Source organism: Microcaecilia unicolor, chromosome 4 (genome assembly GCF_901765095.1).
Source record: "Microcaecilia unicolor chromosome 4, aMicUni1.1, whole genome shotgun sequence".
Taxonomy (NCBI): Eukaryota; Metazoa; Chordata; class Amphibia; order Gymnophiona; family Siphonopidae; genus Microcaecilia; species Microcaecilia unicolor.
In genome coordinates this window covers 78,212,423-78,235,558 of record NC_044034.1, presented here as the reverse complement: position 1 = coordinate 78,235,558, position 23,136 = coordinate 78,212,423, and the positions used below count along the sequence as shown (strand labels likewise).

General features: G+C 46.6%; 1 protein-coding gene across 1 annotated transcript in view; it reads right to left on the bottom strand.

The window, feature by feature from the left end:
• Positions 1 to 23,136, bottom strand: part of PDS5B (PDS5 cohesin associated factor B) — a 536,259-nt gene that overhangs the window by 487,098 nt on the left and 26,025 nt on the right. Inside the window, 1 exon segment of the mRNA XM_030200370.1 lies at positions 15,252 to 15,455. Within this exon segment, the coding sequence (XP_030056230.1) occupies positions 15,252 to 15,455 (204 nt within the window).

Below are 23,136 nucleotides of genomic sequence, written 5' to 3'. Positions count from 1 at the left end.
TAGTTTAGTTTTGAAATGAAAATTTTTTGCATGCTCTTAGTTTTATTGATTTATCAATCCTTGTGAAAACGTTTTTAAATATTATAAAATACAAAAGAAATCACAATCTCCAAAACCTATAAAACAAATTGGCTGCTTTTAAACACCCAAGATTGGAAAACTGACCCATGGAATACAGGAAAATTATATTGTTTACAAGGAACAAAACACAATTGCCATCTAATTCCATCACTAACCCTCCTCTACATGATATTTGAGGGTTCTATCAAGAATATATGGAGTTTGCATGTTTCCACAGCCTTAAGTTTAGCCAATGTTCAGTGTGTTTAAGGTTTGTTTTTTGTTTTGTGTTAAAAGTGGACATTTTTATAACCCTAGCAGATTGCAACAGAGATCCCAGTTGTCTATCATTCCACAACTGCTGAGAAAACCAGTCTCTTGTAGCACAACTGAGGCAAATGGTCCTAGTTGTGGAACCTCTCCCGTCTCCTATTTTGTACCTGCCTAGAGCTTCAACAGCTTTTTCCTCTCACCCATACAGCTGCCACTATCTTCCTCCAAACACCATTCTTCAATAGTTACTGTTTTGTCTGTCTCCCCTTTCCCTCAAGTGCAAACAACTGCATTCTCTCTGGTCCAACTCACCCGCACACATATATAGCTACCACACTCCTCTAATCAGTGGTGTGCTGGTAAATTTAACAGGCTCTCTACCCGGTCCACCTCTGCGCCCCTCCCCCCCATCTACATTGCAGAGCTGGCTATACCCAGGGAGAGAGCATGGGGGGGAGGGCAATGCATTACTCTCTCCGGGAAAAAAAAAAATTTTTTAATGCGCCAAGGCTCCAAGCTAATTCATGTGGGATAAAATGCCATAAGTAAATAAATAGATAGAAACTCTGAACTTTGAGCACCTGATGTCTGTTTTAGAAGCCCTTTACCAGAATTTTAAAAAAATTTCTGCAACAACAACATGGTTAGGTGTCCCTATAACCAGCCCCTCCAAATGACACACCGATTACTTTTTATAACAAATTACTACTCTACCAATGAAAAGTTATTCCCTTATTATACTTCCTCTGTGTACATCCCTATACACAAGATGGCAGCATTTTACAAACCTTTTTTTTTTTTTAAACAGTATCCTCCCCTCCCCTCCTCACCTACCTATTACAGACCTCTCCGATCCCCAGAGCCAAAGGGTCCCACTCCCAGCGCATACCTGAAGGCCGCGTCCCTGGTGGTCTAATGGATTCTTCGGGGCAGGAAAGATCCCCAGTCTTTCCTGCCCACTGCCGGTGCTGACCCTCCTCCTGCCGCACCTTCTTTAAAATGGTTGCCGAGAACTACAAGGGCAGCCTCGCAAGATATCGCCTTCCTCTTTCTTCTCTCTCCTCCATCTCATCCATACAAGTCCAGCTATTTTCCTCTCCCCCCTCCATGATCCATGTCCAGCATTTCTCCTCTCCCCTCCATCCATGTTCATCTCACTTCCTCTCTTCCCTCCCCTCCATCCATGTCCAGAATTTCTCCTCTCCCCTAAATCCATGTGCATCTCCTCCTGTCTTCCCTCCTCTCCATTCATGTCCAACCTTTCTACTTCCTCTGTCTTCCCTCCCTCCCCTCCATCCAAACGCATCTGTTTGCACAAACATTTTCTACAGGACCTATGTAGGACTATAACCCCTACATGCATGCAAACGTGGATTCTGGTTGGACCCATTCTTTTGTAATGTTCTATGTAAAGTGTCTTCTTTCTTGCACATTTGCACTTCAATTCTAATTTGTATCTGATATCACCCAGAGATCTCTCTCTCTGGTTTTGTAAGCCACATTGAGCCTGCATGTTTGAGGGGATAATGTAGGGTATAAATACATTGATAAATAAATAAATGTCCAGCATTTCTCCTCTGTCTTCCCCTCTATCCGTGTGCATCTCCTTCCTCTGTCTTTCCTCCCCTCCAACATTTCTTTTCTCTTCCCTTCCCTCCACTCCATCCATGTCCAGCATTTCCCCTCTCTCCCCTCCCCTCATGTGCATCTCCTTCCTGTCTTCTCTCCCCTCCTCCCAGGTTCAGCATTTCTCCTGCCCTCCTCTCCATCCATGTACAGCAACTCTCCTCTGCCCTCTTCTCCCATCCATGTCCAGTGATTCTCCTCTCTCCCTTGCCCTCTTCCCCCATCCTTGTCCAACGATTCTCCTCCCTCGCCCTCTTCCCCCATCCATGTCCAACGATTCTCCTCCCTCGCCCTCTTCCCCCATCCATGTCCAACGATTCTCCTTTCTCCCTTGCCCTCTTCCCCATCCATGTCCAATGATTCTCCTCCTCTCTTGCCCTCTTCGCCCATCCATGTCCAACGATTCTCCTCTCTCCCTTGCCCTCTTCTCCCATCCATGTCCAACGATTCTCCTCTCTCCCTTGGCCTCTTCTCCCATCCATGTCCAACGATTCTCCTCTCTCCCTTGCCCTCTTTCTCCCATCCATGTCCAACGATTCTCCTCTCTCCCTTGCCCTCTTTCTCCCATCCATGTCCAACGATTCTCCTCTCCCTTGCCCTCTTCTACCATCCATGTCCAGCAATTCTCCTCTGCCCTCTTCTCCCATCCATGTCCAGCGATTTCTCCTCTCTCCCCTCCATGTCCAGTGATTCTTCTTTGCCCCCTATCCTCCCCTCCCATCCATGCACAGTGGCTCGCCCCAGCCTCCACCTGCCCCCTTTTCAGCCCCAAAAACGAGTTCTAGTTCGAGCCCCCACTCACCTGCCCGCCCTCAGCTCCCCGATAGCTCTCCTTTCCTTCCTGCCGCCGCCCTGCCTTTAACTATTTTATTTTACCTCGAATCGCGGCGCTGGCACTGAAAGTAGTAGGCTCGGCTCACCTCCAGCCTTCCCTTCTCTCTCAGTGTCCCGCCCTCCTGATGTATTTCTTGTTTCCGCACGGGAGGGACACAGAGGGAAGGGAAGGCTGGAGGTGAGCATATCCAACAGATCCCGGTGACTACTTCATCATGCTTTAAATTTTTTGAATCAGGGGAGCACTTGCCAGACTCATGGAGACTGGCGGCTATAACCATACTTCCGAAACTGGGAAAAGATTCCCTGCTTTGTATCTCATATAGACCTATCTCCCTATTAAATACAGGCTATAAAATTTTTACCAAAATACTCATATGGAGGGTCCAGTTCTTGTTATCCTCTCCGATTCACTTAGATCAATTGGGGTTTGTGGTCGGACAGCAGACTTATGATATTTTCAGAGCAATCCATCTTATTCAGAAGGCACACATGGCTCAGATTCTAATGCTGCTCCTGTCATTAGATATCAAAAAGGCATTTGCAGGGTTCACTGGCCTTTGTTTTCATGTTGATTAGAATGGGATTGCTGGCCCTTTTCTTACCTGCTTACCCAGATTTATGCTCAGCCAGAAGCTTGCATCAAAATAAGTGGTACTTATTTTTATTTATGTATGCATTCTTGTATCCCACTATTATCCAAAAACAAGTTTTGGTTCAATGTTGCTTACAATATACAGTTAGGCAAAGTTACAGTTGTTTTACAGTTAGACCGTGGTGAAGAACATCGGTATCTTATGTAGTTAACTATAGAATATTTTGAAAAGGTAGATCTTCAGTTCAAGTAGATAATGCTTCTTGTGGCCTTGGGTATTGAGTTCCACCACTTGGAGACTATAACTAATCTAGCCATGTAGATGGTTTTGTAAGTTATATTTCCGCAGTTGGGTAGGTGAAGGAGTAGTTAAACTCTGATTTCTGGACTTGCATTTCTTGAGAATAGTTTAATTAGATCTAACATATATACAGGAGACATTCCAAATAGCATTTTGAAAATGAGGGTGCTAATTTTGAAAAATAGACGTGCATTGATGGGCAACCAATGTAGCATTTCAAGCAGTGGAATTGCTCTTTCATATTTCAACTTTTTAAATATCAGTCTTGTTGCCATGTTTTGGATAGTTTGCAGTGATTTTAGCGTGTTTTCTTTACATCGTACGTATGCTGCATTTCAATAGTCCAGTTGTGAAAATATATTGCACTATTATCCGGAATGAGTGTCTAGGAAAATAGTCTCTAATCCTTCTCAGTTTCCATAGTGTTCTGAAGCATTTTGATGTGACTGCTGATACTTGACTGTCCAGAAATAGATGTTTATCAAGAATAATTCCCAATGTTTTTAGTTGTGTTTCGATTCGGTATGTTTGATGGTTGACATTTTTGGCGAGATGTGGGGTTGTGTGGACGAGATAAAACCAGGAATTTGGTTTTGTCTCCTTTTAACTTGAAAATTGTGGTCCAGTTTTCCATAAGGTCCAGGCCTTTTCTGACCTTGTCCAATATTTCTGTGATACTATGGTTAAAAGGTATGTAAATGGTGACATCACCTGCATACATGAATTTGTTAAAGCCCATTAAATTCCAGTTTTTCCCAAGTGGAGGCATCATAACATTGAACATTATAGGAGATATTGGAGAATGACTCCCTTTTTTTAATATTTTTTTTTAATTACACAGGAGGACCCAACAGGGCTATGTGTTATCCCCACTGTTTGCTATGGTAATTGAACCTTTAGCGCTATCTGACATCATCCCAAAATAGCTGGGCTTCACTGGGAGAGGAGGAATATAAACTACAATTTATTGCTGATTACCCTGAACTACGTTTGGATGGGGAGTTGCGATGCTATAAAATCTTATCTGCTTTTAAAGTAAATATGACAGTGTTAAATTTTAAATGTTACCCTGAATAGGGCACTGGTGTTCTCATTACAGGGAAGATTTCTGTACCATTGGGCTCCCCATCATATACACTATTTGGGTATTGATCTGACTTCTAATGTACTTGCTCTTTATGCTATTAATCTCCCTGTTAAGATGGAAGAACTGTTTGGAGACCTAGACAGGTGGGAGGGCCTTAATATTTCCTGGCTGGTAAGAATAAATATAGTTAAGATGATGCTCCTGCCAAAGGTGCTCTGTTTATGGCTTTGCCCCTCCAAGTACCCAAGACCTTTTTCCAGCAGTTAAAACGGAAGGTCTTTCGCTATTTTTGGAACGGTATCTAAGAATATGAGAACACTAAATAGGCTGTTTCAGAGAACCTAACACACATGGTGCACTGCCCTGATGCTGTTCACTGGCTCCCAGTCCAGGAACAGCATAACTTTTCTAGCTCAGGTATGGAAATAGGGTAAAGATGTGACATAGCTGCTGTCACTTTTAGGGCAATGTCTGGGGTGACCCACTGAGCAGAAATAACTCCCAGCATAGCCTCATACAGTGAAAAGAATGAAGTGGTCCTTCTAGTGCTCGCCATTTTAAGATTAGCAGATAGATTAAGAACCTATAAAGAAAGGCAACTTCTGCTTATGAAACACCCACACTGCGGTGGGATCATCAAGATTCCTCTGTAAATAGCTCCCCCTCCTCCAATTCCTCATGCATCTGTGTAGAAAGGGACTGCCCTGAAATGACTCCCTCAGAATGAGAGAGAGAAAGGGGAACAATAGACCCTACTTCTCAGCTGGAGTGCAAATGTCTCCTCTTCGGGGAAGGGTCCATCGGTGGAGACTGAGGCAGGGAACAAACCAGAAATCTCTAAAGGCTGAGCTAAGAAGGAACTATCAGTTCCCCTACCAGACTTCAACATATAGGCATTATGGAACAGCAGAATAAACTCTGGGACAAAAAAAAAAAAAAGTCTTAAGACCCCACCCCTGGAGAAACCCCCAGAGTGGCTGAGATATGTATAAGGACCCCTGAAGCAGTGCCAGGTAAAGACGACGCCGACAGCGCTGCTCCCGAATTGCACTGCTGTAAAAATGTCTTACAGATCACTTTCAGCCCATTAAAGAGAATGAGCCCATATCTTTCTCCCTCACAGGAAACTAACAAGGCCTCCCTGAACACAGCCCCCTCTGCCAGAGGAGAGCCTGCATACCCACCCTGACACTGCCTCAAATGCTGCTCTCTGCTTCCCACAGTGGGAGCAGCTTTTAACAACTTCAGCAGCCATTGTAAAGAAAACAAAGGTAAAACCACAACTGACCCAAAGGTGAAAGAAAATGTAGATACACTCACACTGTGAGAGACAGCCATCAGGATTCCTGCCTGTGCTGGTGGAAGCGCACTCACCTCCTCTCCATCACTAAGCCCTTTATACTGGCCCAAAAAGTATCTCTCCTACAGCAAAGGCTGTGGCCTTAAAGAATTATGCCCCAATTTTTTTCACTGAGGAAGGAGAATGGAGGAAGGGCTGGAGAGGGGAGAAGGGAAATTGGGTGACCAGGTGTACCCCCTAAAGTCAGTACAGATCAGCTGCACACCCCAAAGCGCTACTGAACTGAGAGACGCAGAACAGGAGCCATCATCAGATGAGACCAGGAGCTTGTGAGAGACCATCCATCCGCCTGCTGGAGATAGAGAATATTAACTGACCAAGGAGCATTCCATCATATAAGACACTGCAGTTCAGAGCTCTATCTCCACCTGCTGGTAGATGGGCACAACCCACAAGTCTCTGGATTGATCTGCTGCTGATGCTAAGGAAAAGACCCTGCTCTTGGCTTATTCACCTTCAGATCCTTATATTCATCATTGGGCACAAGACCTAGGGATCACATATGAGAGGAAGAAACAGGAAATGGTCACAACCCACAAGTCTCTGGACACAAAATGTGTACAGTTGGTGTTTTACACCACAGCGCTTATTGCGACTTTATTGGCAAAACGGCAGACTGCCAGGGGATATGTACCATATCTGGTGGACTTGTCCCTTTGTAGAACCATATTGGAAAAATGTTCAATCTTTGCTGCAGCAGCTTTTAGGGGCTCTTATCCCTTGAAGGCAGAACACTGCTTGTTGCATCATAAGACCTTTCAGGGTACAGCCCTCAGAGCACAGTTTGGTGATTCATCTGTTCACAGCAGCATGCCTAGCTTTGGCAGTGGCCTGGAAGAGTTCAATAATACCAGATCACTTACTATATCTACATAGAATTGGATTATCTTTGCTTAATATCTAAGTTAACAGCGATTAAGAATGGCTGAGCTTACAAAATTTCATAATATCTGGGACTGCTATCAAATGTGGAGGTACAACCCACAGAACCAAAGATGACAAACCCTGCTTACTTGAACTATATCCCCTGGAGCAATACATGGAGACCGAGTGCTTTTGTCTTAGGAGAGAGACCCTATTGTGATATTTGGGGGTGGGACAGGGGGTTTTGTGGATGTCTTCTACAGCTGTTGATCTTCAGATTCTAATGGATGTATTTTCGATGAAGTGTTTTGAAAATATCGGGGGGGGGGGGGGGGAAGAAAAAAAATTAATAAAGGAGCCATAAGAGAACCAACTTTTTTATGGTTTGTAAGGGGGGAGGGGCACAGGCTAATGATCAGGGCAAGGAGATCTAAAAACCCTCCAGGCTCTCTCAGGGCAAGACCATGGGCCATAACCCCAGGAGCTTCTGGGCCTAGAACTCAACCTCAGTGGATGCAGGCCATAAACTGCACCCTTAGGAATCAGGCCTAACCTACCAATACCAAAAGCACCAGTCCAATCTCACCATCTGCTAGATGAAGAGAATACTGAAAATTTCTACTTTGCACCAGCCTTTATACCAATGAGGTCACTGGAACAATTCAAAATTTCTACCACTATCTGCTGGTAAAAAGGGGCAATAACACATTGGTGTGGATTTGTCTAGCAGGATGTATAGGAGGAAAAAAGGGTTTTCTACACCCCAGAGTATTGGGGTGAATTAGGAATTGGTTATTGGACAGAAAACAGAGGGTAGGGTTAAATGGCCATTTTTCTCAATGGAGGAGGGTGGAGTGTTAAAGGGATCAATACTGTGACCGGTGATATTCAACATTTATAAATGAACTGGAAATAAGAAAGAAGAATGATTCAATTTGCAGATGGCAGAAACTACTCAAGGTTGTTAAAACGTATGTGGATTGTGAAAAACTGCAGTTAGACAAGACCTTAGAAAATTGGAAGACTAGGCATCCAAATGGTAGATGAAATTTAATGTGGACAAATGCAAAGTGAGGTGCATTGGGAACAAATCAACTCAGTTACCAGATGCTAGGTTCCACTTTAGGAGTCAGCATTCAAGAAAAGATCTAGGTGTCATTGTAGACAATACCCATTGTGCGGCGGCGACCAAAAAAGCAAACAGGATGCTAAGAATTATTAGGAAAGAGATGGTAAATAAGAGTGAATATTATAATGCCACTGTATCACTACATGGTGTGACCTCACAATGACCAGAATTCAATGCAGTACTCAAGGTATCAAAAAAGATATAGAATTAGAAAAGGTTCAAAGAAAAGCACCAAAATAAAAGGGATGGAACTCCTCCCATATGAGGAAACACTAAGGAAGTTAGAGCTCTTCAGTTTAGAAGAGAGAGGTGGGTATGACTGAGGTTTACAAAATCCTGAGTGGTGCAGAACGGATAGAAGTAAATTGATTTTTTTAACTATCAAAAAGTACAAAGGCCAGACAATACTCAACTTTACAGTCGAGTCTCAATTATCCAACCTCCACTTCTCTGACCATCTGGCATATCCAACAGACCCCAGCTTCTCTTTCCGTTTTCCGAACTCAGAACCCTACTTTTACCACTAATGTGAGCCTGGACCCTGCATTTATTGCCTTTGTTTCTGCATTGTTTGACAGGTTACCATTGTTCCCCATATTATCCAGTTTTTCAATTATCCAATTTAGGTTGAATAATATAGACTACTGTACATGGAAATACATTTAAAACAAATAGGAGGAAATCATTTTTCACTCAAAGAATGAACTCTTTGTCGGAAGATGTGGTAGCAATGGTTAGCGTACCTGGGTTTACAAAAGGTTTGGATACGTCCAGTCTGCTGTTGAGACAGACATGGGGAAGCCACTGCTTGCCCTGGGATTGGTAGAAAGGAATGTTGCTACTAATTGGTTTCTGCCAGGTACTCGTGACATGGATTGGCTACTGCTGTAAGCAGGATACTGGGCTATATGGACCACTGGTCTGACCCAGTATGGCTATTCTTAAGTTCTTACACAGCAATTTATATTGCTGCTTTAAATCAAATCTACATCGTACAAAGTTCAAACTATCAAACAATACCTAATAAATTGGTGCCAGTGTATATATGTGTTGGGTTCTAATAAGAGCATCTAGGTCATAGGATTTTTCACTGCAGTTGCTAGGTTGAATGAAAAGGGAAGTAAGAACCACAGATTGTTCTAAACAAGAAAACTCATGATACCTCAGTCCCAATTACAGCAAGTTCCAACTTAAGTGAAAAGTCAAAGGATAAAAAGAAACTGCCAGATCAAGAAATATTTAAGGACAGCCTAAAACCAAAATCATTTATACCTTTCTTAAATCCTGAAATGTAACCTACAAATCCAAGCAGTACCAGACCTACCACCATACACTAGCCTCTTGGGCTAGCACAACTGGCAGGAAAGGCAAATAAGGTTCTTACCTTGGTAATTTTCTTTCCTTTAGTCACAGCAGATGAATCCATTAACTGATGGTTAAGTCCGCCTACCAGCAGGTGGAGATAGAGAACACTGAAAAACCATAGTGCTCTATGGACGGCTAGCTCCATCTGCCTTCAGTATTCGAAACTTCCAAAGCAGAGTGTATCCTCAAAGTAGAATAACATGAACTTTCCTCACAGTGAACAAATGCCCCAGAACAGGAGCAATAATAATCACACAAAGGAGGGACGAACTCAACCTCCTGTAACAGAACAGAAATCCTGAAGACCGTTTTCCAACTTCTCCCAATGAGGGAACATGTCTGCAGGAAACAACTGAACAAATAGACAGGGAGGGATCATGAATTCATCTGCTTTGACTAAAAGAAAGAAAATTACCAAGATAAGAACCTAATTTTCCCTTCCTTGTCATCAGCAGCAGATGAATCTATTAACTGATTGGGATGTATAAAAGCACTCCCTAGTTAGGGCGGGAATCAGTCACTCTCCGAGCAAGCACTTGCGCTCCAAACCGCGTCCCGCTTCGCTGCAACATCCAGCCTGTAATGCCCGACAAAGGAGAGCTTAGAAGCCCAAGAAGCCGCACTACAGATCTCCTGAAGAGAGAGTGCTCCTGTGACGGCCCACGAAGAGGAAATCGCTCTTGTGGAATGCGCTTTAAGTGCGTCAGGCGGAGACCGACCTGACAGCAGATACGAAGCGTGACTTCCTTGAGCCAACGGGCTATAATGGCCTTAGACGCCGGAGACCCTCTTCGAGGACCTGACAAGACAAAAAGGTGATCAGAGGTCCTGAAGTCATTTGACATTTGCAGATACTGCAAGAGAGCCCTGCGAACATCCAGAAGATGTAACTGCCCAAAAGATTCCAGAAACTCCTCCCTAGTAAAGGAGGGCAGATAAATGGGCTGGTTTCGGTGAAACGCTGAAACCACCTTAGGCAGGAAGGAAGGCACAGTACGCACCGTAACTCCGGACTCTGAGAATTGCAGAAAGGGGTCTCGACAGGACAGAGCCTGGAGCTCAGACACACGTCTCACCGAGGTTATGGCCACCAAAAAGACTGTCTTGAGAGTCCCATCCTTCTCTGAAGCTCGTCTCAGAGGCTCGAAGGACGAACACTGGAGAGCCTTCAACACCAGCCCCAGGTTCCAAGTCGGACACGGCAGCCGCACTGGCGGGCGGAGCCGAAATCGGGCAACGTCCGGATGAGCGGCCAGGGAAAGGCCCGAGACCTTCCCTCGAAAGCATGCCAAAGCTGTCACTTGAACTCGCAGGGAATTGTAGGCCAAGCCTTTTTGTAAACCATCCTGCAAAAACTCCAGTATCGGCAAGACTGTAGCCCTCGTGGGTGTGATTGCCTTTGAAACACACCACAACTCAAACTGGCACCAGATCAGAGCATACGCAACGGAAATGGACCGCTTGCGGGCCTGCAGGAGAGTGGAGATGACCTTGTTAGATTAGCCTTTGTCTCTCAATTTCGCCCTCTCAAGAACCATGCCATAAGACCAAAGCGGCAGGGATCCTCCATGGTCACCGGCCCCTGCATCAACAGGTTCGGTGCCAGAGGCAAAGGAAGAGGGGCCTACACCAGCATCCGCCAGAGGTCCGCGTGCCACGACCGCCTGGGCCAATCCGGGGCAATGAGAATCACCACTCCATGATGTAGCAGAATTCGCAGGACTCGCCATATCAAGGGCCAAGGAGGGAACACATACAGGAGGCCCGGAGGCCAGGGTTGAGTCAAGGCATCCAACCCCGCCGAGTGAGGATCTCTCCGTCTGCTGAAAAAGCACGAGACTTTGGCATTTGCTCTTGACGCCATTAGATCCGCTACGGACGTTCCCCATTTGGCACAGATCTGAAGAATCACTTCGTCTGTCAGTTCCCACTCCGCCGGGTCGATTTGATGCCTGCTTAGAAAATCGGCTTGCACGTTGCTGTAACCTGCTGTGTGAGCTGCTGACAGAAGCTGCAGATGTAGCTCAGCCCACTGGCAAATCTGAGCGGCATCCGCGACCAGTGCTCTGCACTGAATGCCGCCCTGTCGATTTATGTAGGCCACAGCTGTCATATTGTCTGACAGAACTCTGACAGCCAGCCAGCCCCTCCAGAGACTTGTGAAAGGCCAGAAGAGCCATATCGCTCTCAGTTCCAAGCGACTGATGGACCACTCCGATTCCGCGGGTGTCCACACGCCCTGGCATAGCTTCCCTTGCAATGTGCTCCCCAGCCCAAAAGGCTGGCATCGGTTATCACCAGGCACCAAAAGGGAAGGGCCAGTGGCATTCCTAGCCACAGCATGCTGTCGGACAGCAACAACTACATACTGAGCAGGGCCGCAAGGAGCCACGCGAGTCTGCATTGATAATCCTGAGATATTGGAGACTACCGTTGAAGCAGGAAGCACTGCAGAGGTCTCAGGTGCGCTCTCGCCCAAGGCACCATTTCCAAAGTAGCCGTCATCGACCCCCAACAGCTGGACGATGTCCCAAGCTCGCGGGCGAGGCATCCTCAGAAGCAGACGGACCTGGTTCTGAAGCTTGCACAGCCTTTGCTCAGGTAGGAAGACCATCCCGAGGCTGTGTCGAACCGGACCCCCAAATATTCTAGAGATTGAGAGGGGGTCAGGTGACTTTTGGCCCATTGAGCCGTGATAAGCTCTTGGATGGAGTCATGCAAAGGAAAGGCTCGAGCAGGCTTCTTAGTACTTGCCATCCTCGGATTACCGGAGGAGGTTTCCGTACTCCCAGGGTCTTCTATAGAGAGGACCTACAAGGCATCAGTAATAAGCGCTGGCAGCTCATCGCGGTGGAAAATCCTCACCATGGAAGGATCATCTGGATCCGGTGGCAATCCTGCACCTTCTTCTGGCTCTCCAGACCACGAAGGATGCCAGACCCCTCAGGAGTCCTCATATCCCGACCACGGGGGGGGGGGGGGGGGTGCGCGCCACTCTGAAGGGGAATCCACCCTTCTGCGCTTGTCTTGCAGCCATGTCAGGGGCCTGACGGTAATCCAAGGCCATACTCCACTGGAGGGGATACAGTAAGCAGGGCCGCAGAGGACCCCTGCGGAAGAGCTCTTTTTAACATGTATGCATTATGCAGCAATAAAACAAATTCAGGGGAAAATGGCTCACCCTGGCCTCCCAGTTCCAGACCGGGGGGAAACAGCTCTTTTATTAGCCTCTACATGACCCCTCCAAAGGGAGGCCACCTTGTAAGTGGTGGAGGGGCTTCCGTGTTTCAATGACTCAGAGGGCTATGCTGAAGGGTTACCCATATCAGACAGGCCTCTGAGGAGAAACCAGACAGAGTGTCCCAAATTAGGGAGAGGGGAAAGATGGTGACCTGAAGCTCGTACACTCAACGGCCCAGCTGTCCTCTGAAGTTCAGTTTTTGTTCACTTGAAATTTCCTCTCTGCATTGCAGTTGCCTTAACAGATGAAGGGGGTCAGCCGCCGATGACCAGCGTTTTGTCCCTTGTGCAGCAAGTATGGGACCGCTGTATGACGAGCTGCCCATAGATGACTGGGTTGATGAGTCCTTTGATTAGCGCCGAAGGAGCGTCGATGCTCTTGGACCTGGAAACAACTTCATCGCTCAAAAATCATTTAACCACCATGCCCAAAGGAGTGGAGGAGTGAGTCAGGAGTGTATGCTGAAACGGAAGTCGTTTACAGCTGAACCCGTGTGGCGGTGCTACTCCTAAACCCTTAAGAGTTATCAGCTTGGAGTTTTTGGCTCCCGTGGAGGTTGCATTGAATGTCATCTGGAGGGTGCTCCAGGACCTGACGGTGGTAGAGAATGACTTTGCTTCAGATATAGTCTTGTTAATGAGCCACATGGATAATCTAATTGAATCCTTTGAGAATATACAGCAAATGAAGTTCTACTGATGTAGGAAATGGTTAAGATTTGAAAATGATAAAAGACCAGAAAATATTTGAACAAAATGAATATTGTTGTAGATGATTAATATCGAGATTGTTGTTTTCCCAGAGTTCCGGGTATGACTCCTAATGTTTTTTTTCCTCTGAAATGATTCCTCTTAATATTTTAATTCAAAAGGAGTGAAGCCTGTGAAACTGGGATTAGGATTACTTTAATCAGCAGGAATTGGATTGGAGATTCAAGGGTTTTTATTGTTAAACAATTTCTGGTTTTAAAAGGGAAAAAAAAATGAAATCAGGTGTATTACTTTCACTAATATTGGACAATAAGTATGTTTCCAATGAAATTGATGGACTATGCACCGTTATGGTCTTGAAGAAACCAACCAGATGATCAATGTAGAATAATGATTTAGATAAATAATAACTGGGGATAATCGGGTTAATACCACGTTTTCTTTGTTTGTTGTTGCTTAAATTGATCTCCTTGTCTTGTTTCACTCTCCCTATTTATTTTGTGGTCTAAGAGAAAGATTGTATAAAATCCATCTTGTTGAGATTGTACATTAAAACAATATTAGAAGAAAACAATCATCTTTGTTTTACTGTTTTGCAAGTGATCCTTGTAAAATGAAAAAATTATAAATGATTAAAAAAAAAAAAGCCTCTACACGAGGCGCCCCTCCAGGCTCAAACCCTTCCGCCTCAGCGGGTGTTGCGCCATGCTGTCGCAAAATGGCACCCGCTGCCAACTCCACGGAGCGGGAAGGAACATCGCTCGCCATGCTCGGGCCAGCTCTACTGTCTGAAAAGCACGCCTTACAGAGCCCTGCTGCAGATTTGCACTTGCCACAAACTGAACAGCGCTTTACTTTCTCAGCAGCCATCGCCGAAAGCGGCGGAAATTCAAAATGGCGGATTTGCGCCAAAGTCGTCCCGAACGCGGGCCCTCCCCGGAGGAGCTACAAAATGCTCTTACCTCACCAGACCGAGTCTCCGAGCTCCGGTCATGCTGCACAATCAGAAGAAAACCTTTTCTGAGATCGCAGCGCCAAAGCGCGATGTGACTTTTTTTTTTTAACGCTGTGAGGAAAGTTTGAGGCAACAGCAAGAGAGGCAAATTTCCAACTCCGGAGGATCAGTAGTGTGGGAAAGGCAGGGAAAGGGCGAACCTATGTGCCTGCATGCACAGCGTGGGCAAAGACAAGGACAGGGCTTGCCTATTTGTCTACTTCCACATCAGGGACCAGGTAAGCAGGGAAAGGGCTAACCTATTTGCCTTTAAAGTGGGCACCAGCCGCCACAACACCCCTGCTACAACTGGCAAAAGCACAGGAGCCACCCCAGGCAGATTTTCTGAAGGAGCTTGAACAAGCTGCAACCACCCTGCTGGGGAGATAGAGAATACTGAAGAGGCAGATGGAGCTAGCTGGCCATGAGGCACTATGGTTTTTCAGTGCTCTCTACCTCCCCCTGCTGGTTGATGGACACAACCCACTCGTAATGGATTCATCTGCTTGATGAGAAGGAAATTGTTGCTATGTAAGCCGCACTGAGTATGCCATGTGTAGGAAAGCGCGGGGTACAAATGTAATAAATAAATGCTATACACATCTTGGGGAGGGGGATAAAGAAAGGGAGATACTGGACTACAAGTTCTTGAGCTGCCTGTGGGGAGGCAGACAGGTAGCAGGGCTCTGAGCCACCGAGGGTAGGGAAGCCATGCCTGATGGTTCACCTAGGGTGTCAGATACACTTGTGCCAGCCCTGCACCCAAAGCAGTGCCATTCACACACATATACATTTTAAATTATTAAAACTACCTTCAATTTATCAGGTGAAGTGTACGGAGCTTCAGGTGCATATATTCTGAAAATATCTGCTAGACAACATGCTACCAATAAGCGTACATCTTTATCAGGATGCTTAAGAAAAAAATCTGAAGCAAGGTGTAAAGCAAGATTTAGGTACAGCTCCTTTTCTTCTTCAGAGTCTTGGTCCATATCCATAAAGGTTTTTACAACCATCTGAAAATAAAAAAAATATTTAAAATTAATGTAAGAATTTATTCAATTTACTACCTTGAACACACATATCAAAGCTGCTTACAATAAAATAACACTATACAGTAAGATTAAAACATGCATACCCAACATTCACGAAGCTGTCCAGCTTTAACAGCAGAAATTTACCTGAAAGTTCTTCTAAAATAACTAGAAAAAAAAAACTAGAGCAATATAATTCAATATAGCACTCATTTTCAAAGATGATGGTTGTCAAAATGGCCCATCTGTTTTCACCCCTCCAGTGGTCAGCTGCTCGATCAGGACACCTTTGCAACCCAGACATGACAAACAGGTCTAGATTTAAAAAAAAGTACAAACCACAATTCTTGAAAGGCAGAATTTGGACACTACACTGCAGTTTGTCTAAACAGCAAGGGAGCATGTTTTGCACGGGACAAGGGCAATGAAGGAATGGGAAGAAATGTCCAAGGCAAAAAAGAAGAACTTTTTATCTAGACCCATTTCAAATCACATCCAGGGTACAAAAAAGTGCCCTGATTGAGCAGATGAAGGCACTGGAGGAACAAAGGCATGAAACCTCAATTTCCCAGTGGTTACTGACCCTTTCCCTAACAAGTGAAAGTGACGGTGGATAGCAGGCACTATGACACTTTCAGGTATTATGGCTATTTCTAATAGGACAGCAAGCGTTCAGGGCTTCTGTTTGGCCGCTGGAGTCATAGTATTCTGCCCCACTTCAGTACTGCTTTGGTACATCCCACAAGTGTCTGGAAGGTAAATTTAGTCCTTATCAGTTAATTTTATTTCCATTAGTCCCAACAGATCAATCCAGATGCCCACTCGTCTGCTCTCAATTGTTGTCTTGGGAGTTTCTGCCTTCTAGTTCTGTCAGTTGCGTGCCTTCAGAGTGAGATCTTTCAGACAGACAATCCAAATGCTCAAAAGGAAGACGCCATATCGCACACAGGTTCCAAGAATGAAGAAAGACCTGATGAACGACCTGACGAGGAGGGCTCAAACGATTAACTCCCCTGAGAAAATGGACAATATCCGGGTGAGCTGCCAAGGAACAGCCTTGCAATCGAACCCAGAAAGAGATTAGATCCACACATGGACCTTTAAAGAACTCAGGGACAGGCACTTGTCCAGTCCGTCGTACAAAAAGAAAAAGACCAGAATGGACACCATGGAGTTTGAAGTCACAGACAGGCCTGCCGCGAACACCGGGACTCAAAGGTCCACCATGACCAACAGTAGGCCAAACAGCTGCATCATAGTGGTAATGACCTTGTCAGGGTAACCCTTCTTCCTCAACCATGCCCTCTCAAGAGTCAAGCCATAAGACCAAAGGGGGAGGGGATCAGCAAGCCGCACTCCTGCAGTAATCGCAGGGGATCTGTCCATCAGCAGTTGGACCAGGTCCGCATACCACGGTCGCCTGGGACAATTCAGAGCTACCAGGATCACTACTACTACTACTACTACTATTTAGCATTTCTATAGCACTACAAGGCTGACGCAGCGCTGCACAAACATAGAAGACAGTCCCTGCTCAAAGAGCTTACAATCTAATAGACAAAAAATAAAGTAAGCAAATCAAATCAATTAATGTGTACAGGAAGGAGGAGAGGAGGGTAGGTGGAGGAGAGTGGTTACGAGTCAAAAGCAATGTTAATGAGGTGGGCTTTCAGTCTAGATTTAAAGGTGGCCAAGGATGGGGCAAGACGTAGGAGCTCAGGAAGTTTATTCCAGGCGTAGAGTGCAGCGAGACAGAAGGCGCGAAGTCTGGAGTTGGCAGTAGTGGAGAAGGGAACAGGTAAGAAGGATTTATCCATGGAGCGAAGTGCACGGGAAGGGGTGTAGGGAAGGACAAGTGTGGAGAGATACTGGGGAGCAGCAGAGTGAGTACATTTATAGGTTAGTAGAAGAAGTTTGAACAGGATGCGAAAACGGATAGGGAGCCAGTGAAGCGACTTGAGGAGAGGGGTAGTATGAGTAAAGTGACCCTGGCAGAAGACGAGACTGGCAGCAGAGTTTTGAACCGATTGGAGAGGGGAGAGGTGACTAAGTGGGAGGCCAGCAAGAAGCAGATTGCAGTAGTCTAAATGAGAGGTGACAAGGGTGTGGATGAGGGTTTTGGTAGAGTGCTCGGAAAGAAAGGGGCGGATTTTACGGATGTTGTAAAGAAAGAAACGACAGGTCTTGGCGATCTGCTGGATATGAGCAGAGAAGGAGAGAGAAGAGTCAAAGATGACCCCAAGGTTTCGAGCTGAGGAGACAGGGAGAATGAGAGAGCCATCAACAGAAATAGAAAACGGGTGAGTGAGGAGGTGGGTTTGGGGGGAAATGAGAAGCTCGGTTTTGGTCATGTTTAATTTCAGGTGGCATTGAGACATCCAGATAGCAATGTCAGACAAGCACGCTGAAACTTTGGTTTGGATGCAAGGTGAGATATCAGGGGTAGAAAGGTAGATTTGGGAGTCATCAGCATAGAGATGGTAGGAAAAGCCATGGGATGAGATTAATGAACCAAGGGAAGAAGTGTAGATAGAAAAGAGGAGGGGACCAAGAACAGAACCCTGAGGTACGCCGACAGGCAGAGGGATAGAAGTAGAAGAGGATCCACCAGAGTGAACACTGAAGGTGCGGAGGGAGAGGTAGGAAGAGAACCAGGAAAGGACAGAGCCCTGGAATCCAAGTGAGGACAGGGTATCGAGGAGTATGCTGTGATCGACAGTGTCAAAAGCAGCGGAAAGATCAGGAAGAATGAGGATGGAATAGAGACCTATGGATTTAGCCAGTAATAGGTCATTGGAGACTTTAGTAAGCACAGTTTCGGTTGAGTGGAGAGGGCGAAAACCAGATTGTAGTGGGTCAAGAATAGCATGCGAGGAGAGAAAATCAAGGCAGCGGCGGTCCCACATGCCTTGCAATGTGCCCCACAACCCACCCCAGCATCAGCCACGGCGGGAACACGTAGAGCAGCCGAGAGTGGGGCCATTCCTATAGCAGCACATCGATTCTTCCGAACCACCTCTCTGCCTCTGCTGAAGAACAAGGTCACATTCACGTTGGTCTACCAAGCCACGAGATCTACCACTGGAACCTCCAGTGCTCCATGATGAGCCGGGCCAGAGAGGTCCCACTCTCCCGTGTTCAGCCATGTTTGACTGAGAAAGTCCATCTGGACATTCAGAGATCCTGCAATGTGTGCCGCTGAAAGCAGAGTCAGGTTCTTTTCTGCCCAGAGGCACAGAAGAGCTGCCTCCCTCGCAATAGGAGCACTCTTCATCCCTCCCTGTTGACATAAGCCACAGCCATGACATTGTCACACCACCAAAAAGAGACGAGAAGTGCAGAAGGGCAAGCGAATCGTCCGTAACTCTAAGAGGTTGATCGGCCAGGACGCCTCCACCGGAGACCAAGTTTCCTGCGCTGTTTGCCCCAGCAATAGGCACCCCAGCCCGCCAGGCTGGCATCGGTGGTAACCACCACCCAAGCTGGCGAAAAGGGCATCCCCTGCTCCAAATGAGCAGGGCAGAGCCACCAGCAAATGGTAAACCAGGCTTCAGCCACCCGCGGGAGTTGCGAATGATAGTCACCCAAGAGAGGGGGACCAATGACTGAGAAGGGCCGAGGGGATGCATATGGGACCCCAGGTCCCATATGCACCCACTCCAGTTGGCCCTCCCTCTCAGGTGACTATCACACACCCAGGGAATCATATCCAGTGTGACTGTCATAGGACCCAACATCTGCAGGTAATCCCACGCCGGGGGGGGGGGGGGCACACCACACCCAGAAACTCCAGACCCTGCAAGGGAGACAAGTTGCTCTTTGGTAAATTTAACACCCCAAGAGTGCACGGAAGACTAACCACCCCATCGCCCGCAGACTTTCCTCATACGACAGCATCCAAATCAGTCATCCAGATAAGGGTGAACTTAGATCCCCTCCTGACGGAGAATGACTGCAACTACCATGACTTTGGAGAAAGTTCAGTGCGCCGTCGCCAGACCAAAGGGCATTGCCTGAAACTTGAAGTGCTGACCCAGAACCACAAATCGGAGGAACTGCTGATGCAGAGGCCAAATGGGTAAGCCTTGTTGAGATCATAAGCACATAAGCACCACCACGCTGGGAAAAGACCAAAAGGTCCATCAAGCCCAGCACTCTGTCTCCGACAGTGGCCAATCCAGGCCCCAAGAACCTGGCAAAAACCCAAAATTTAATAACGATCAATGGACTTTTCCTTCAGGAATCTATCCAGATCCCCTTTAAACTCAGCAAGGCCAGCTGCCATTACTACTTTCTCCGGCAATGAGTTCCAGAGTCTAACTACACGCTGAGTAAAGAAAAACTTTGCACTTGTCAACATTGAACTTCATCTGCCATTTGGACGCCCAATCCCCCAGTCTCATGAGGTCTTCTTTTAATCTTTCACACTCCTCCTGCGACGAGACGACCCTGGATAACTTTGTGTCATCTGCAAAATTATTACCTCACTAGTTACTCCCATCTCAAGGTCATCTATAAATATGTTAAAAAGCAGCTGTCCCAGCATAGACCCCTGAGGGACCCCACTAACTACCCTTCTCCATCGAGAATAATTACCATTCAACCCTACTCTCTGCTTCCAGGTAGATAAGGAACTCCCCCAGTTATTACCACCGTGACTATGGAATGCACGGTCTCCATCCGAAAATGACGAACTTGAAGTGCCACATTTACCAATTTGAGCTCCAGCACGGGTTGAATGCAACTTCCCTTCCTGGGTACCGACCGGTATCCCGCTCTGCTGGTGGTATCGGAAAAAACGCCCACAAACGAACCAAGACAGATAGCATCAATGACAGTTGCCACCTTTGCAGGAGCCTTGCAGGGAGATTCCATAAAAAAAGTCAGAGAGATGCCTTGCGAACTCCAGTTGGTATTCATCCAGGATCACCTCCAAGACCCATTCATTGAACGTAACCCCGGCCCATTCCCCCAGAAAGTGGGACAGCTGTCCTACTACGACCAATGGGGGATGGGTCAGGGACGGCTCTAGAGGCAGAGACTCCAGAACACCAATCTTCCCAAATAGCCTCTTTTGGCTGAAACCGGGGCCTCTGAAATGGTAGCATTTAGCCTCCTTGAAGCAGGGTTTGTCCTTGGGCAAACGTAGCCCTTAGACTCACCCAAACCCTTGACCATCTTGTCCAGGTCCTCCTTGAAAAGCAGCATACCGCGAAACGGCAAGTGAGCCAGGCTAGACTTTGAAGTCGTATCAGCCGCCCGTCACCGCCACGGAAACATCCTTGGCCAAAGATTAGCGGCATTGTGACACGATTGGCTGATTTTTTTGGAGGCATCTGACGTCATGTTATATATATACCAGAGCCATTTTGTTACTGCCTTACCGCTGAGCACTGAAAACCTGATACAGACCACTTCAAGTATGGGGCTTTGATGATTTTGAATAGTGGATTGCCAGAACTAACTGTATGATTAATGAATTTTTTCTTTTCTATCACCAGATGATTTTGCGCCACCAAGACCCTGAAGCAGTTTTTCGAAACGCTGGCCATCGTTGGCTTGGTATGGCAGAAAAGAACGAGGTCTAAGCCTCCGAGCGTGAAAGATGTGTTCTTTCGGTATTTCTGCTGGGTGAGGTTTACAGTGCACGACAGTATAGTAGTGGCGTTTGAACATAAGGAGCCCTTGAATAAAGATTTTTGGAGGTTTTTTGAGCCTATGATGAACAGAGGACAGCTTAGCGTCCGTTTTAGCTCCGATAGGCAGTTTTCTGCCTAGGAGCTATGTGAGGCTCTTTTTTCCTCCTTTTTCATTTGGTGGGTTAGAGGAAATACTACCTTTTTATACCATTTTCACTTCAGTGGAAAAGATAGTATATTGTTAATAGAATTTTTTAATAGATTTTTCCACATCCTATCAGTCAGTGTGTAGTGGGTGTGCTAAACTAGGCCCAAAGGACACCAGTAGCCAGATCAAACCAGAGCTGCGCAGAGATGTCCCTCCACCTGTTAGAGAGAATATTGAGGTTCAGTTGGCTGCACAAGTCCACATATAGCAGACCTCTGAAGTTCTCTCTATCTCCACCTGCTGGTAGAGGGACACAACCCACAAGTCTCTGGATTGATCTGTGGGACGTCATGGAACAACATATTTTGATTAGCTCTGGACATTCGAGGTCTTTTCCTCCCTGTTCTATTAGAAGTTGTTCTATTAAAGTGGTTACAGTAACCACTTTAATAGAACAACTTCTAATAGAACAGGGAGGGGAGAGGAGGAGCGGCTGCAGAGACCACAGCCAATGCCAGCTGGCTGTCTATGGAGCACTGTTTTTTTGCTTTTTTCTTTTTGTCCAGGCCGCTGCTGCTCAACAGAAGCAGCAGTGGCTAGACAGTGTTAGTATTGGCGGCTGCGGGTGGCGAGGGGGTTGGTGTGGCCGGGGGGGGGGGGGGGGGGTTATGGGGGCACCGAGAGCTGTTTCGTAGGCAGGGAGAGGAGTAGGGAAACACGCCTGGCCGGGGTGTTGATGTTCGTCGGGGGGGGTGTCTGTGTAGCCCCGCTCCCTGCCACTTGCTCCGAAGTGGCAGGGAGCGGCGCACTGACAGCCGATTCCCAGGCAGGGGGAGAAGTAGGGAAACGCACCTCCTCCCCTTGCTTTCGAATCAGCTGTCACTGACGTCTCTGACGTCAGTGCGTTCTAGCCTGCCTAGACCACCTCCGAGGGAGCCACGGTCCCAGGCAGGTTAGAACGTTGGAGGTATGTATTATTAAGTTGGAGGTGAGAAATAGGGAAAGATTAATGAGTGATCAGGTGACAAAGATGTATAATTTTATGGTTGCTTTTGTGTTTCACATATATTCAGTCAAAAGAAAGTGGGAAGTGGACCAATGACTCCAGGGAAATGGGATACTAGTGTAAAAGATAGTACAATTATGTATCACACCTGATAATTTTCTTTCCATTAATCATAGCAGATCAATCCATAGACTGGTGGGTTGTGTCCATCTACCAGCAGGTGGAGATAGAGAGCAATCTTTTGCCTCCCTATATGTGGTCATGTGCTGCCGGAAACTCCTCAGTATGTCGATATCAAAGCTCCATCTGCAGGACTCAGCACTTAGGAGAATTACACCCACAAAGGGACACTCTGCCCAGCTCACCACCGCCGAAGCGGGGGAGGGGAATCTGTCCAGCTCATCCCCGCGAAGCGGGGGAGGGACACCACACCCACTGATGCGGGGGGATCTGGCTTATCCTGCTACCACAACCGCAGGAGAAGCTGGCTTACCCAAACACCGCCGAAGCGGGAGGGACACAAAGCTACCCTACTACCGCACGAAGCGGGAGGGAGCGCCGGCATAATTTAGTTATCAATCCAGCCACCGCCGAAACGGGGGAAGAGGAAGCAGCGGCTCACTGTAACACAAAATCGTTTCAACTCAAGGAAAATCCAATTGGAAAAACTTGAACACGAAGTCCTCCTGAACAGAAACTGAAGATTAAACTTGAACCTGAAATATAACCAGAACAAAAACAATACAGATGTCTGGGCGGGGTTATGGATTGATCTGCTATGATTAATGGAAAGAAAATTATCAAGTATGATACATAATTTTACCTTCCATTTCATCAAGCAGATCAATCCATAGACTGGTGGGATGTACC